The sequence below is a fragment of the Triplophysa dalaica genome, chromosome 9, assembly GCF_015846415.1.
Source record: "Triplophysa dalaica isolate WHDGS20190420 chromosome 9, ASM1584641v1, whole genome shotgun sequence".
Lineage (NCBI taxonomy): Eukaryota > Metazoa > Chordata > Actinopteri > Cypriniformes > Nemacheilidae > Triplophysa > Triplophysa dalaica.
Genome location: NC_079550.1, coordinates 9,722,666 through 9,737,959, shown reverse-complemented (window position 1 = coordinate 9,737,959; position 15,294 = coordinate 9,722,666). Strand labels below are relative to the sequence as shown.

Here is a 15,294-nt window from a genome sequence, read left to right as displayed (position 1 = left end):
TCTATTCCTGCTGTTATGGAATCAAATCCTACTAGGGACATTAAAAGTCGATTAATCAAGCTTTTAGAGCTTATGAAATGAAATGTATGATACAATTAATGTCAGGTTTAATTATTGGTTGAAAATATGTTATTTAATTGTGATTTTAGACTAAGACTTTAGATATATCGGTATCCCTCTATTCAAGTTCAGGACTAAGTTAGGTTATTGCATGATTAAAATAGCTGCCTGGAGATGTTGCAAACATCAACTTCAGTGACTTCCCTAAATGACCTTTAGGTTATAATCGCAAAAGCTTGAACTCATTCATTCATTCATTCATTCATCCATTTATTTATTCATTCATTTTCATCATTATTCATCCATCATGTTGATCTAAGAAGCTATAATAATTTAACAGTAAACCGAAGTGTACAACAGGCCTAATACAAATTGGATACAATAAATCAAAACAAAACATTTTCTTGTCCAATAATAACAGATGAACAGGCAGGCAGAGATATAATCCAAAAATCATTTTGTGTGAACATAGAGGGTTGTTAAAACTGAGCTGACAAATAACATAGTGCTAACATAGAACATATAACTCCCAGAGCGATACACCTCACGCCCATACCGCGGCTGAACGGGTCGGTAAGTGTTTATCATGGCACTCCGATTGTCAAACCGCAGATTTGAAAATGCAGAAAGCTGAAAGACAAAGATGAGACATCAATCAATTTTATTATCGCATTTCTGTTTTAAAAAAGATCACAGTATATCATAATTATACCTGTTCTTTGCTGAGCGGTATGGTTTGCTGAAATATTGTCCAGACAACAGCTTCAGAGCAGTCTGGTGTGGTGAGAGAACCCTGGTAGCGAAAGTATTTCTCCAAGGTATCATGAGATGGAATGAGCATATCTAGCGACACAGCCTCAAGTGTTGCATTAGTGCCTATAAAACGATGTTTCATGAATTTGTATAAAAATATTTACATTAATTCTAAATCTAATAATCTTAAAAATATATTTTTAATAATTGGAGTAAAGTAAATCAACTTACCTGGAAGTGTAATATTATTCAGAGAATTTATGATGGGTTCATAATTTTTATTGGCAGTTTCTGATTCCTGTGAAACATGACATATACTGAGAAGCTATTGAAGCTGTAATAAAACGTGTGTTGTGTATATATTTACCTCATAAAAAAATCCAAGTACAGCCACCCCAGACGGGTCACTAACAGCCTCTTCCAGAGATTTGTAATTTTCTCTAATATGGACAATATGAAGCTGTAAAAATGTAATACAGGTTTAGATCCATATAAACAAGAAAATGGGTCAATACTTTTAATGCCACATGCCGAATACCTCCATTGGATATTGCTCTCCATCTATAGTATGTTCTGATCCATGTCCACCATTCTTACCCCAATGCAGGTGACATTGATGGGTTTTGTAAGTGGCTCCTAGGTCAGCCCCGTTTATTACCGCACTGTTGGGCAAATTAACTTGCACTACAGAAACAAAATGCATGACTATAAGAAGCATGGTTGAACCTCAAAAAGAAATAGTTATTTTATTGGAATAAAACAGAATATCATAACATTTGTAAATGTACCTGTGTGGCCATTGTTTAAAATGACACTACTGAATGTCTCCTGGTAGCCTTTAAACTGTACTAGGGTCAGACGATTGTCTGGAAGGACTTGCTTTGTTACAATGTTGATGGGTGACTGTTTTCTATGTCCACACATTGGGATTATTGTCGCCCATTCTTCTGGTCCTAAACAGATTTTTTCATGTTATGTCAGTATAAATCATTTATATTAAGTTATTCCATTCAGCATTATCAATAAATCAATTACTCACCTTTGCATGTGTGGTTGCAAGATACTTGGGACTGATAGCACCAGTCTGAAAGAAAACCAAATAGTCGTAACCAGTTATTTTGGCATCTATATCAAATAAAAGCACTTTTTGCCCACCTACCTGAGTTTGTGGTAACCGTGCATAAAATAGTGAGCAGAATTAAAAGTAGCAACATATTCCTTAAATGATTTGGAGTGAAGAAAAGTTCAACCTGGATGATCACGACCTGCACCTGAAGGAAGAATTTTATGATTGGAATCCTTGGTGGTGCATTTTTTATCAGTTTTATCAGTGACCCCTCCTTTCAGGTTTTATAGATGACTGCAGTGATGTATTAAACCTGGCAGCTATAAAACAGGTGTTTGTTTTGGAGTGTACAAATACTGGTTAATTATGGCTATCAAATGGATTCATTCAGCAATGTAGATTTTAAACCAAAGATTATGATTATGTAAGTCTAATTGGTTGCATTATCATCCTGAAACCATTGGAACCCATAACATTTAATGAGCACATGTCATGGTATCCACGTCACTGAACTAACAAAGGGTTCAAGGTTTAACATCATATGGGGAATGTGGCGATATACATACATATTTGATTGTTTATACATTCTTGAAGTCATCCAAAATCACTCAACTGTTCATGCTTTCTGTTCGGATGTGGTTAGCTAGTCTTTTAGACTATACCTTCTTCATCCATACCTTTTCAAATGGAAATGACGGATTATAAAATTATATAATTATATATATTATATTATAGATTTCTAATTATATTAAATAGAATTAAATAGAAATTAAATATAGAGTTAACAAAATTAAATGTAGTTACTCTGATGATGTTGGGTCAATTTATTCTGATTATATTGGCTTGCAAAGCTGTAATATGACTTAACATCACATTTTTATCACAACATCCTCACATTTCTATAATATAATTAATTAATATAATAGTCACATTCATAAACCTTACACTTTTATAATTATAATTCTATAACCACAAAGTCATGTTTTAATTTCCAAAGTAGTGTTTTGAGAGTAGAATTTGACAGCGACAACAATGAATTGTTGAATGATGTAAAGTCAATTTGTGTCCGGGATCCGGAACGCAACACTTTCAATGGCAACTACACAAAACATGACAGCAGTAATGAAAGTAATACAGACTTATCAAAAAGATACATTTATGCATTCTTGTGTGTCTTCATAAATATTTTGATACCTAACTAAGCATAATGTCACAAATACACTACACAAGCACATAGAGAATCATACAGTCTGTGAACGCTCCTATTTTTTATAGTGTTTCTACCTAGTGGTAGCTTAATAGAATTTTCTGAGGTCAATTTTCTGAGGTCATGCAGTTCTTCACATACTACTCTGCTAAACTGAATGTAAATGCAGATATTACTTAAGAAAATGTGATGTACTTTAGAAATTGTGGTTGGCATGTTTAAGGGTTGGCTCTTGTGTACATTTTTGGCTTAACTAAAGCATGTGCGCATCCATTGCCAACAAAACACAAACATATGACTCAGTTTCACTTACGGCATGCGGTTTATGTATGGCATCTTTAAGAGCTATCAGCTTCAAGCGAACTCCAAATCCAGCGTTATATCCACCGTTAATATAACATTTCACACCGAAATTCAGTGAACAGAGAAGCACAGCTGAACTTCAATAACGCAGGGCTCTCTCTCTCTCTTGCTCCAGCTGGTTGACGTGTGGCTCCTTCTCCCGCTCTCCATGTTTGACGCGTGTGCGTGCTCTTTCATCTCGCTCTGGCAGGGTGACTGTGGGTATGCTTTTCCAGGAGAATTATCCAATAATTGAAAAAGAAAAGTTGTTGTGAAACGGATTTTCATGTTTGAAAAAAACTTTCCGAAACCTACATGAACGCTGGGGAGTGTATTGAGCACAGAAATACTACATCATACGTCCAACTCGTTTTTTGACAAGTTGAATGTGTCAAGAAGCCTGCACGTTTAACATTGTTAAGAAGTCAGACTGCATGAAACACTGTGGCACCCCACCTTTAAATTAAGGCAAGTTTAAGGTGTGAATATGGTGTAAAAAGTGTACTATCTATTTCCAAACTCAAGATATGTCTTGTTGTATTTTCAATGTTTTTATAGGGACTACAGGCACTTTGAATTGAAAGAGGACAATTAAATTAACCCTGATCTAAACCTGGATAAAACCCATCTTTTATGTACCTTAATTGCTAAAGACTATCTTTCTGTGGTGTTTATTTCTGGAGTTAATCCAATATTGCACAAAAGGTGTATGATGCATACATTTTAATGTCGTAAAAAAGTTGTAAGTTAAAGTTTATGGTCGAGATAACAGCTACATTCACCCCGGGGAATGACTCAATGGGCGTTTTATGCCCCTGATAAAAAGACACACAATGTCTATTAGATTTGACCTTTAGATTCAACCTTCAGTTTTTATAAGCTCTGATGTCAGTGCACCAGTCATTTAAATTTGATGCAAATTATTACATCATTTATTAAACTTTATTGGTGGTTTACTTGGTGTTTCTTCAACTAGGCACATATATTGGTCAGATATTTAATTGTATTTAAACAGATTTTAGGATTGTTTTTTTTTGTTGTTTAAAAATCACATAGACCACATAGGCCCCAATGTTGTACCTTCATTAATTATTATTAAAAAGTTTTACCATTTAAATACCTGATTTATATAGTTGTATTTTACCCTTGTCCCAGACTACTTTAAGTAAATTAAATAAAGAGTAAAATAGACACTTTAAATTTAAATTTAAAAATGATTCATGCACAAATTATGATGACAGCCCTTACACCGTGTCTACATCAGACACGACAGGCGCGATGCGACATGACAACATGCATGTTTTTAATGGGTTTGTCACGTTTTGCGCGCCGCATCATGTGTGGACCATATTTGAAATTTTAATGGGTTCTAATACGTTTCTAATGTCTTTTGTCGTGTCACGTATGTCGCGTCCGGTGTAGACAAGGTGTAAAGTTAAATGTAATGTTTCAAATGTAACTGTCCTTGACTACTCACGAGACAAAAGTGCTGTGGAAAAACACAACTTTTACTAAGAAAATAAGGGTAAAAAAAATTATAAACAGAATATTTCTATAGTTCCCATATTTTATCTAGATTTTGTCAAATTAGGCAAAAATATTAACGTTTTAGTTCTGCGTTTGTATGATCAAGCAAGACAAAAGAGTATATAGTTGAATTCCAAATATGATAAAGTATAATTTTCATAACAGATTATCACATCAATCCGAAATTATATTTTCATGAAAAAAGTCATAATTTTTCATAACAAAAATTTCATAATCCCCCTCTAAAGTGTCTAGACATGGTTAAAAATGTGCTTGAAATTGAACTTTCCACAGTTGAGGAAGCACTAATTTCTATTGGATTGATATCTACAGGATCTCTGTAAATCAAGTTTGACCTGTTTTCATTCTACACTACATTAGTATTATTATACATGAGAGAAGTCCCTTCACCCCACAACTTCCTTCTCTGTGTGGGTCAAACAAGAGTTTGAGATTTGGGTTGTCTAGACAACCAAGTCCATCTCATGTACATTGTGTTCAAGATAATTCTGCAGAGAGATGAGACGCCTCCTGCTTATCAAAGTATCGTATGCTCAAGGGAGTCTGAATTCAAGCAGTGTAAAAACAATGAAAGAGATGCTGCTAGAATATTGTATGATGTTTCAATATGATAGTTGTATAATTGATTCTTCTCTGTTAATGTTTCAAATGGTCTGTAATATGTTTTACCAGATGCTTAACAATGAAACAATGTTTAAAAGTATTCATATAAATCACACAGCACATAATTGTATATAACAATCTGTAGAATCATCATATTTGTCACAAAGTGCACATAATGTGCTGATGAAACTGTGCGGTTTTGCAAAACATAGCAGCCACCCCTCCCCCCAGGAACGGAAGTGCTATGCAAGTGGTTCTAACATGAAAATGTGTTATAGATTGAAGCTATTTATAATAAAGCATATATTGTAGAAAAATAACATAATTTGCACAATTTTGTTTCAAAGAACTGGCCAGCTCATTTTAAGCAGACATAGTCTTGGATTTGCAAACCCAGACTATTTGGAACACTGATGCAATCTGATCACATGGTTACTAGACTTCCTCTTTATTTCACTGTCTCATTTTTATGTATATGCTGGGGAAGACCGAGGGGATTTATTCACTCATTTCTGATGTACCTTTTATCACATTGAATGCCCTTAAAAGGCAATCAGACATAAAACGAAACTTTCTGGAGTCCGGTAGGCGTGCATTTGTGCATCTTTAAGACAGAATCTATAGGGCCTCTTCCTGTGGTTTGTACCATGTGGCTCAAAAAGTGTTAAAAGGCGACGACAACTGTCTCTTTTCTCTGTTGGTTCCGGAATCAAGTAGGCAGAGAATGGGTGAGTTACCGCTCTTCGATTTAAACAAAAATATTTTGTAGATTTTATGATTTGCTTGGTTGTTTCTAAAGGGTTACATTGTGTAACATGATCACCTGTTCACTGTAACATGTTACAACAAATACATGTATAGTACTCCGAAATAAATATTAAACACATTTATTTTGGATCAAAAGATGTATTCTTTATTGTTTATAGTTATATAAAAAGCAACAGCGTTATGTTCGAAAACATCTATTCATAATTTTTATCTTTATTTATCGTATAATCACTATACATATATTTGTATATAAGGAGCAGAAAACCTGGAGGTAGTGTACAATTTTCATGTTATGGATATCACAAATGTAGGGTTTAACTTCGACATTGCACAGACAATAAAACTTGTGATTCTGAACCCTTGTAGTTTACAGTGATGCATTTCGAACAATGAACAATGTTTAAACACAATGCTGCTGAACATTCAAGCATATTCAAAGATTATTTGTATTGCGTTAAAACAAGTGAATTGATTTTTTACAGGTTGAATAAACTGCTGTGAAATGAACATTTGGAGCACATGGAGATAAAAGGAAGTGGATGCACAGCGATGATTTGACCACAAAAAGAAAAAGGCGGGAACTTTAGATGTACAGTGCAGTCACTCATAAAGTAGACAGCACTACTAAAGGTTACTACACAGTGTAGTGTTTCCTACTTTATGGATGAGTGTACTGTTGGCTGCGATGGACAATCTTGTGGATCTCTGTGGATGCTGACGCCTCTTCTAATGTCTGATTTTTAAAAATATAAATAAAGATTGTTTTGTGATACTGTGCTGTATGACTGTTACAATGCAACATTGTTTAGAAGGCTACATCACATCTTAATGTGAAAAAGCATTTGAATGATGAAATATCAAAAGAAAATGAAAAAATGGACACATATTGCAGTAAAACAGTTAAAACATACTGAATGCAGTTGTTGCCGAAACGAATACACAAATGATTACATCAGCAGTGAAATAAAGACACATGGTTCAAAAACATACTTAAATTAACATTTTATGTCATTTTTTAAGGCTATAAAAAAATAGCTGTTTTAAAAAGCTCTTGTATTCATAAAAAATAATTCACTTTAATTAAAAAAATTGGGTGTGTTCCCTTACGAAACCAAATTTATGGAAATATAATAAGTATAATAACATTTCCATATTATTTATATCGGAACCAAGCTTGCACTTTTAATATTTTAAAAGCAACAATTTCAAATAGGCCTATTGTAATATATTATAATACTGTAATATATTAACAATGTATTATTTTATATATATATATACAAATATATACTACATTATTTAACATATAAAGGAAAATTATTTTTCTTTGCGTACGGATTATAATCACAATCTCAGGTCATTAGACTGTTGATAATTTTTGATTATTCATTTTCATTAATCCCATGGCAATGGCTGCAAAAAATTTGATGGCACGAGGCCTTGATAGCCATGTAGATCTCCCTAAAACAAAATTCACAAGATGAACTTTAAAGTAGGGAATGTGTTAGTCCAGAAATTGAAAAAACTACCCTTACAAATATCATCTACAGAAAATTGTGACAAACAGCCTCAGTTTCCATTATATGAGGACAATAATACTTACACAGTAAAATCCATCTCTGTCCATTTCTCCGAAAACATATATTATATCGCCTGCACGGAAGGGAAGCTCAGCCTGCATAAAATAAGAAATTAAATCATTTGATATTTTGAAATTTGATCATTCAGAAAAGCTTTTTTTTCAAACAAAAAACTTTAAATCAAATAAGTCACCTCGAAGTCCATATTTGGAGAACTTTCCCAAGGATCATAATCAAAGATGGCCACCATCCTGTGGACCTTTAAACTGTCTGTTACACAAGAAGATTCACTAGTTTCTAAATTTAAGAATAAAAAAAGTTCAAATGAATAGTGGGTGTAAATACAGGGTTTATTCATGTACTGAATGGTTGCTTGCCTAGAGAATCTGTCTCCTCTTGTAAATAGCCCTGCTGTAACAGATACTGTTTAAGCTCTTCATCCTCCACAGGAATCTCAGATACCATGTTGCTTGGCACAAAACCAAAGTGACCACCCGACTCCCCACTGTAGAAACCATCAGCATCTTTATCTCCATAGATCTACAAAAAACACATGCTGCTGTCTTCACACAGTCCCATGACAGCATGAGACAAATGTAGGACAACAATGATGACGTGTGAGAGATGTTGCAGGTTTTATTGCAATTTATATACATTTCTAAGTTGTTGATGAAAACTGGGAAGAAAATTTAAATCATTTTTACTTTAATAACCTGTCCTTGTTCGAACGGCAGCTCCTCTTCCATTGTATCAGGGTTTGGTGACATCATGGCTGGATTGTAGGAGAAAAGAGCCACAAAGAGACGTACATTCTGATCGTACATTTCCCTCTCAAATGCCCACCTCTCTATTTCTTCTGGTGTAGCGACCCTCAGACCATCTGGATACAGATACACATCCACCCCAAACATTCCAGTCCTCAATGCCATCAAGTGTCCGAGGTCCTGCTGATGTCCTCTCAGGTAGCAGACAGGTGGTTACTCTCTGTACCGTATGCATGTGATAGCATTTAGATTGAGAGATGGCCTTGCTAATCTGCCTGAGACTAATCCTCTTGTCGGAAATGGATAATGTCCCCAAATGGAAACTTCCTCACAAGCATTGTTGACAGTATATGACTGTTAAACGAAATATGTTTTGAATTAAAACATTCCCTCTAATCTGTAAGAGGTGATGAGAAAGCAGAGCTTTGAGGAACAGAAATAAATCTCTGACAGTGTATTTGGTCCAGTCCTGCTGCGCACAGCCTCTCTGATTCGCTGAGCCATCCGTTCTCAGCTGTGCCAAGTAGAGCTAGCTGTTAACCGCATTACCATCAGGGATCTAACCCTGCATGTCCCTTTCACCTTTTCAAGAGGTAAACAAGTACACAGGAGAGCAACTGTGTCACTTGGTCATGATATTTACTGGATTGGAAAGGTAAAACAAGAACCAACAAGCTTATTATAGCTTTAGATGAAATATATCATGCACGTATGCGGCGATTGCCAACAAAACACAGACATATGACTTAGTTTGACTTACCCCGTGAACTTCATGTCTGGCATGTTTTAGCATGACATCTTTCAGTCTCAAACAATCTCCAAATCAAGCGTTATATCCACCCTTTATATAACATCCGTTACTGAAATGCAGTGAACAAACTAACACACCAGTACTTCTCTCATATCGGAAGAGTAACCAGCTGCAACTGCATGCCCACAGTGCAGCCAATCTTGACACAGCGCAGCCAATCTTGATAAGTGGTACTTCGTATCGCTCGTCGTAGCCCGCGTGGGTGAGTGAGTCATTTCTTTTGCCATGCCGTGGGCGTGTTCTTCCAGGAGAGTTGCCCAATAAAAGGTATTGGATCCCTGTTACGAAACAAGTATCCAGACTTATGAAAAACTTTCAGAAACTTGGGGGGGGGGGTGTATCAACCACAGAAATACTATGTCATACATCCAACTCGCTTTTAAACAAGTTGATCATGTTAGGCATGAGAAGCAAGCACGTTCAACTGTATGAAGAAGTCAGAATGCATGATATAGCATGTTATCCCGTATTTAACATACACCCCCCCCCCCCAAAAGTCAGCCCACAGCTCATCTACAGATGAAGATGCAGTAATAGTGTCTGACTCACACTCCCATGTCGCATTTGTTCTTGTGAAGACCTCTGATCTACTAGTGTCACCCCGTTATGTGGCCTCTGGACACCCATATATGGACTGTTACATCATGAGTGAGGCGCCCACGTTTATAGAACACTGACGTAGCCCACCAGCGCGCGAGGAGGGGCGAGGGTGGCCCGTCGGCACGAGCGCAGAGACAGCGAAGAACAGCTGCAGAGGAGCTCTCCTTCATTGAATTACACAGCACAGCTCATACAAAATCACCAGTTCTCCCCGAAAAACAAATAATATCGCATAAACCGTAACCATCCAACATGGTTGACCGCGAGCAGCTGGTTCAAAAAGCCAGGCTGGCCGAGCAGGCAGAAAGATACGACGATATGGCTGCAGCCATGAAGTCGGTAAGTTTTGAGCTTTGTGTTTCTGATATTTTAGATCGCTAAATTGGTTTATTTCTCCGAAACAGCTTTAGGTGCGTCTTTATACGTGACACGGATGGCATGGCTGTGGGAGGACAAATGTCTCGTTTATAACGCTCATACAGGATGACACACAGTAAAACAGGGCATTTGACAAGTGGCGTTAAGATATTGTGTTTTTCGGGTGTTCAAATCAGTGCTTTATTAATGACAAGTGCCGCGGATCGGGTGCAGACAGTCTGGATCTTGGGCGGTGCCTCGTGTCTTAACCGAATCCTCACTGAAATGAATGAGACGACATATCACAACCGTATTTAAAATAAACGTCGCTTTTTACGTTTAACGTTTGTTAAAAACGTCGCAGTTCGTTTTCTTTGTAATGTAACGCCCTTGATTTACATGAGATGCCGAATGTTCATTGTCACAAACGCAATGTGTCTATTATTTGATTTAACACTAACGTTACAAATACTCGCGTTCATCATTGCGCTTCATTCCTCGTGCGTTGTCATTAAAGCGTTAAATATTTATTCCTTTACATATCGATGTGTATCATTTGCCTCTGGTTTTGCCGTGCACCCCGATCTCATTTCGGTACACATTACCTTATTTCCTTTCCACACATGGGTGTTATTAAGATATTTCCTCTAAACCAACGTTAGAGGCAGCAGAATTCCTTCTGGAATCTTCCATCCTTGTCATATTGCAGCAGGGTCCATGATTCAGATTGCACTCAACATCCAGACTCTCATCCTTATGTCTTTTATCATTAAACTATCTCACGTGCTGCAGGGAATATTGGAAACAGGATTTAAAATAACACCACACGGGAGGTTTGAATGAAATCATCCAGGGCCTTTTTTTCTATAGGGTGAAGGGGAAACATCTGCATTTAATGCCCCGTCTGGATGAGGTGTGTTGGGTTAGGGAGGGTTCCGTCATTTCTGCTTTGTCAAGTGTTGACATCATGCTTATTTCTGAGGGGAGTCATCGCCACCTTCTCTCGTCTAGTGTGATCCAATGATTCTAACCCATTGCAAATGGAAACGAGATGTGGTTTTCTGACACAAATATAAGTTCCCAAAAGGTTCGGCTGTATGCGCCATAAAGAACCTTTAACATTCGCAAAACGTTTATGGTGCACAAAAGATAGAACAAGAATGGATGGAAGATTTAAGATTTTAAGAACTTTTGACTGAAAGGTTCTTTGAGGAACCAAAAGTTCTAGCGCTTTAAGAGTGTAGTCATAAATCTAATCTACTTTATTAGCATATTAAACCGTCATAAACCTTCTAAAAACATCCAACCAAAATGTATTTCACTTTTCTCGTTAATGTACTGTATAATACGAAGCGGATGTGATGGCAGTCATTAGCTGTTTTAGCGTATCTACAGACAAGATCCACAAAATCAATTGTGGTGATATGGATTACAGCCATATTAGCTTGGTCCGAGTCCCAGCTGACTATTAAAAGGGAAAGTTCATATCCTTGAAGGGATTGCTAGAGAGGCCCTTTTAGCTTTATGGATCGGTGGGTGAGATTTAAAAGCAGTTTAACGCTAAAGTTGCTTCAGTCCCTGATAGAAGCCCATTTAGGTACGGACCTGATGGGAAAGTGCCCACGGGTGCCTCCATTATCTTGATGTGTCTGGCCCGAAGAGACGAGCAGCCATTGGCCAGTCTCAAAACTTCAGAATGGAGTGACATCATCGAGTCAGATTTTGCTGCTGCATGCATGCATTATATATGTTGGGTTAACTGGTTGGGCACATTACATCGCTAAGTATTTGGGTGTGATTGCATCAAGGCTACCAGGGTAACGAGGTTACCACCCCCATCCACACAACCAAGAGTTGCGTACATAAATATGCATTTATTATTTATTTATTTTTAAATTAAACCCTTTCATATCTTCTCGCTTGTGCTTCCAATTCCCTTTCTTCTTCAATTCCTGTTCTTGGACCAGTGTTCCGGTTTTCTACTCTGATCTTTATTGGTCTTTTGTCATCTCAGAAGGGGGCATCATTAGTGCGTTTGATGGAATCATTTTGGATCACACCACAAGGAGAGCTTGACATGAGCCGTGAAGCGATTTTAAGCATACTTCACAGAAATACAAAATGAAATTTGTTCAAACACACTGTAGGTAAATCTGTCGTGTGGTCTTCTCAGTTTGGCAAAAGAAAAGGTCAACGAGAAAAGGCCACATGAACTGACGCACAGCGATCATCTTAACTTACACTGCAGCTGCCCCGTCGAGCATGTGGGAACATTTCGTGTCCCGCCCCTGCCTCCTCTGATCACCCTGCCCCCACCGTCCGTATCACCGAAGTGATTTCTCTTCATGTGTATTGTGTATTGGTGGTGAAGCAGTTGTCTGGTTAGATAGAGTGGGACTACTGTACAAAATGAGATGATTGCCATGGCAACTGCGCTTGGCATGTAGCTCTCATCCCCATGGCTGCGCCATGCATTCAGGCAGCCGATGAAGCTTTGCTTGGATATTATTATCATTATGCAGGCGAAAAACTAAAACTCACAAACCAAATGATCTGTGTTGTATTTTTATTGTGAATGATGCTGTAACAAATTTCAGCATCTCAGTCTGCCCTGTCTTTACAGGTAACTGAGCTGAACGAGGCCTTGTCCAACGAAGAGAGGAACCTCTTGTCGGTCGCCTACAAGAACGTGGTAGGCGCTCGCCGCTCGTCCTGGAGAGTCATCTCCAGCATCGAGCAGAAGACCTCGGCCGACGGCAACGAGAAGAAAATCGAGATGGTGCGGGCCTACCGCGAGAAGATCGAGAAGGAGCTGGAGGCCGTGTGTCAAGACGTGCTCAACCTGCTGGATAACTTCTTGATCAAGAACTGCAGTGAAACCCAACACGAGAGCAAGGTGTTCTACCTGAAGATGAAGGGAGACTATTACCGCTACCTGGCCGAGGTGGCCACGGGCGAGAAGCGCTCCACCGTGGTGGAGTCTTCGGAAAAGTCTTACAACGAGGCTCACGAGATCAGCAAGGAACACATGCAGCCCACCCATCCCATCCGACTGGGATTGGCCCTCAACTACTCTGTGTTCTACTACGAGATCCAGAATGCACCGGAGCAGGCCTGTCATCTCGCCAAGACCGCCTTCGACGACGCCATCGCCGAGCTGGACACCCTCAATGAGGATTCCTACAAAGACTCAACCCTCATCATGCAACTCCTGCGAGACAACTTGACACTGTGGACGAGCGACCAGCAGGACGACGACGCCGGGGAGGGCAACAATTAAAACGCAGACCTCTCTATGTAGAAACACGAAATGGCTGGTGGACTTTGGCAACGGCTTTTGCCATGGTTTCCTCTGCGGCAGCAGTTCTTTATTTTTCCACGAGTTTAAAGAAAAAATATCAGAGTGGTAAAGGGGGGGGGCTGAAGTCCTAGTTTGAATATATACAGAAATATATATAGTTGAATGGGCCTCCCTCTTCTAGGTTATCTTTGACATTTGCCAAAAGCACTGAAATGTCAGTCAATCAGCCGGAAGTGGTCGTTGTTGGTTTGGAATGGCAGCCTCACACTGGCATATGGACTGATGTATTTCAAAGAGATGCTGCTTATTTATGTTTTCAGGTAGTAGAAACGCATTTCAAAAAGAGGGATAGGTGCATATATGGAGAAGGAGATTCTTGCGAATGGTTCCAGTTTTAATCACGATTTGGTAAAATCGTCTTTTGAACAGTCATTAAACAAACTGGAAATCCAATTAGCTATGGAGGTGTGGTTTCGACAAATTAAGTGCGCTGACGAAAAGTATTATACAGTAATCGAACCGCGATAATACTGGAACCATTTTTTCAAGAACAGGTCGACCAGAAGGAAGAGACTGGTCTGTTAAAAAAAACATAAAAAAATGACAAAAGGAAAAATATTGCAGCTTCAAAGTTTGTGGTTTACTTCTGTGTTTAATTTATTTTTGCACTTGCCAAGTATACTGTTTTGTCAGTGTAAGATAATTACGAAGATACTATCAACGACTCAATATTGTGCATGCTGGTGATGTATTTATACAATAGCTTGACTTTATTAACTTATATCTTGGATGTTACGTATTACTATCATTGAAAAGTAAACTGGCTTCATATGATTTATTTATAGGTTATCGGTTTTCGTTTTGATTTGCTATTCCAAAATTGTGATTGTTTACAATAAATTGATCTGTTATGGGCGTTGCCGTCGTGACATGGAATGTTTCTTTCTTTAGCTATGGCTGACTATGGGAAAACACTACCGATTAATTGTACTAGTGTTTCTCTTGGTAAACTGTAACCATGACATTGTTAAGCAATGTTTTTGCTCTCTGAACAATATATGAGTGCTCTTCTTGTCATATTATGCACATTGAACACATGTGGTTTAAGCAACCGAATAAGTGTTTTTCCGTGACAGATTCAGAACATGGACCATAAATTGTTATCAGCAGTATTTTTCAATTCAACTATTTGCCTTTTATTATTCTTATTTCTTCCTTTTTTACTTTCAGCTGTGTCCTGGGTGACAAATATCTTGAATGTGAATAATTATGTAGCAGTTGCACAAGATCCAATATAATTAAAACAATAAAAAGACAAAAAAGTAGTCACAGATGTTGGTCATGTGTATTGTTCTGCTATTGCTTGATTATATGAGAATAGAAATCGACACAGAAGTCCGCTAGTTATTATATCGTACATTGTAACCTTGTCAGTCGGATTTCAAATCCCAATTCACGGCTGTATCTGTAAAAGCACAGTGTTGAAGACAAAATGTCAACAGGTTTGCACACCCTGTGGTGAATTCAAGAAGACTAA

The 15,294-nt window shown here is 37.8% G+C and overlaps 3 protein-coding genes and 1 long non-coding RNA gene across 4 annotated transcripts; 2 read left to right on the top strand and 2 right to left on the bottom strand.

Annotated features, from left to right (window-relative positions):
- Positions 1-513: 513 nt before the first annotated feature.
- Positions 514-2,027, bottom strand: ca4b (carbonic anhydrase IV b). Its single transcript, XM_056756013.1, has 8 exons — positions 1,973-2,027; positions 1,853-1,897; positions 1,602-1,766; positions 1,352-1,497; positions 1,181-1,273; positions 1,045-1,111; positions 773-936; positions 514-690 (listed from the first exon to the last, which is right to left on the bottom strand). The coding sequence occupies exons 1-8, from the start codon at positions 2,025-2,027 to the stop codon at positions 514-516; spliced, it is 912 nt and encodes a 303-aa protein (XP_056611991.1).
- A 4,083-nt stretch (positions 2,028-6,110) lies between these two features.
- Positions 6,111-7,302, top strand: LOC130428754 (uncharacterized). The gene is made up of 2 exons (XR_008907492.1): positions 6,111-6,307; positions 6,830-7,302. It is a non-coding gene; the product is annotated as an uncharacterized LOC130428754 (long non-coding RNA).
- Positions 7,303-7,442: 140 nt separating this feature from the next.
- Positions 7,443-10,106, bottom strand: si:ch211-105f12.2 (RIMS-binding protein 2-like). Its single transcript, XM_056756970.1, has 7 exons — positions 10,049-10,106; positions 9,449-9,777; positions 8,629-8,908; positions 8,302-8,464; positions 8,118-8,221; positions 7,948-8,019; positions 7,443-7,805 (listed from the first exon to the last, which is right to left on the bottom strand). The coding sequence occupies exons 3-7, from the start codon at positions 8,851-8,853 to the stop codon at positions 7,740-7,742; spliced, it is 630 nt and encodes a 209-aa protein (XP_056612948.1). The 5' UTR covers positions 8,854-8,908; positions 9,449-9,777; positions 10,049-10,106; the 3' UTR covers positions 7,443-7,739.
- A 106-nt stretch (positions 10,107-10,212) lies between these two features.
- ywhag2 (3-monooxygenase/tryptophan 5-monooxygenase activation protein, gamma polypeptide 2) lies at positions 10,213-15,082 on the top strand. Its single transcript, XM_056756969.1, has 2 exons — positions 10,213-10,438; positions 13,080-15,082. Exons 1-2 carry the CDS (start codon positions 10,352-10,354, stop codon positions 13,734-13,736), a joined length of 744 nt encoding a protein of 247 aa, XP_056612947.1. The 5' UTR covers positions 10,213-10,351; the 3' UTR covers positions 13,737-15,082.
- The last annotated feature ends 212 nt before the right edge of the window (positions 15,083-15,294 follow it).

What these genes read in the sequence shown, in the direction of transcription:
- ca4b (XM_056756013.1), bottom strand. Translation starts at nt 2,027, where the DNA reads ATGTTGCTACTTTTAATTCTGCTCACTATTTTATGCACGGTTACCACA. An exon ending in GAGAGCAATATCCAATGGAG is followed by an intron (nt 1,274 to 1,351) that starts GTATTCGGCATG and finishes ACATTTTTACAG; the next exon opens with CTTCATATTGTCCATATTAG. An exon ending in GAATAATATTACACTTCCAG is followed by an intron (nt 937 to 1,044) that starts GTAAGTTGATTT and finishes ATCGTTTTATAG; the next exon opens with GCACTAATGCAACACTTGAG.
- ywhag2 (XM_056756969.1), top strand. Translation starts at nt 10,352, where the DNA reads ATGGTTGACCGCGAGCAGCTGGTTCAAAAAGCCAGGCTGGCCGAGCAG. An exon ending in TGGCTGCAGCCATGAAGTCG is followed by an intron (nt 10,439 to 13,079) that starts GTAAGTTTTGAG and finishes CTGTCTTTACAG; the next exon opens with GTAACTGAGCTGAACGAGGC.
- si:ch211-105f12.2 (XM_056756970.1), bottom strand. Translation starts at nt 8,853, where the DNA reads ATGGCATTGAGGACTGGAATGTTTGGGGTGGATGTGTATCTGTATCCA. An exon ending in AACAAGGACAGGTTATTAAA is followed by an intron (nt 8,465 to 8,628) that starts GTAAAAATGATT and finishes TGTTTTTTGTAG; the next exon opens with ATCTATGGAGATAAAGATGC. An exon ending in ACAGAGATGGATTTTACTGT is followed by an intron (nt 7,806 to 7,947) that starts GTAAGTATTATT and finishes ATTTTGTTTTAG; the next exon opens with GGAGATCTACATGGCTATCA.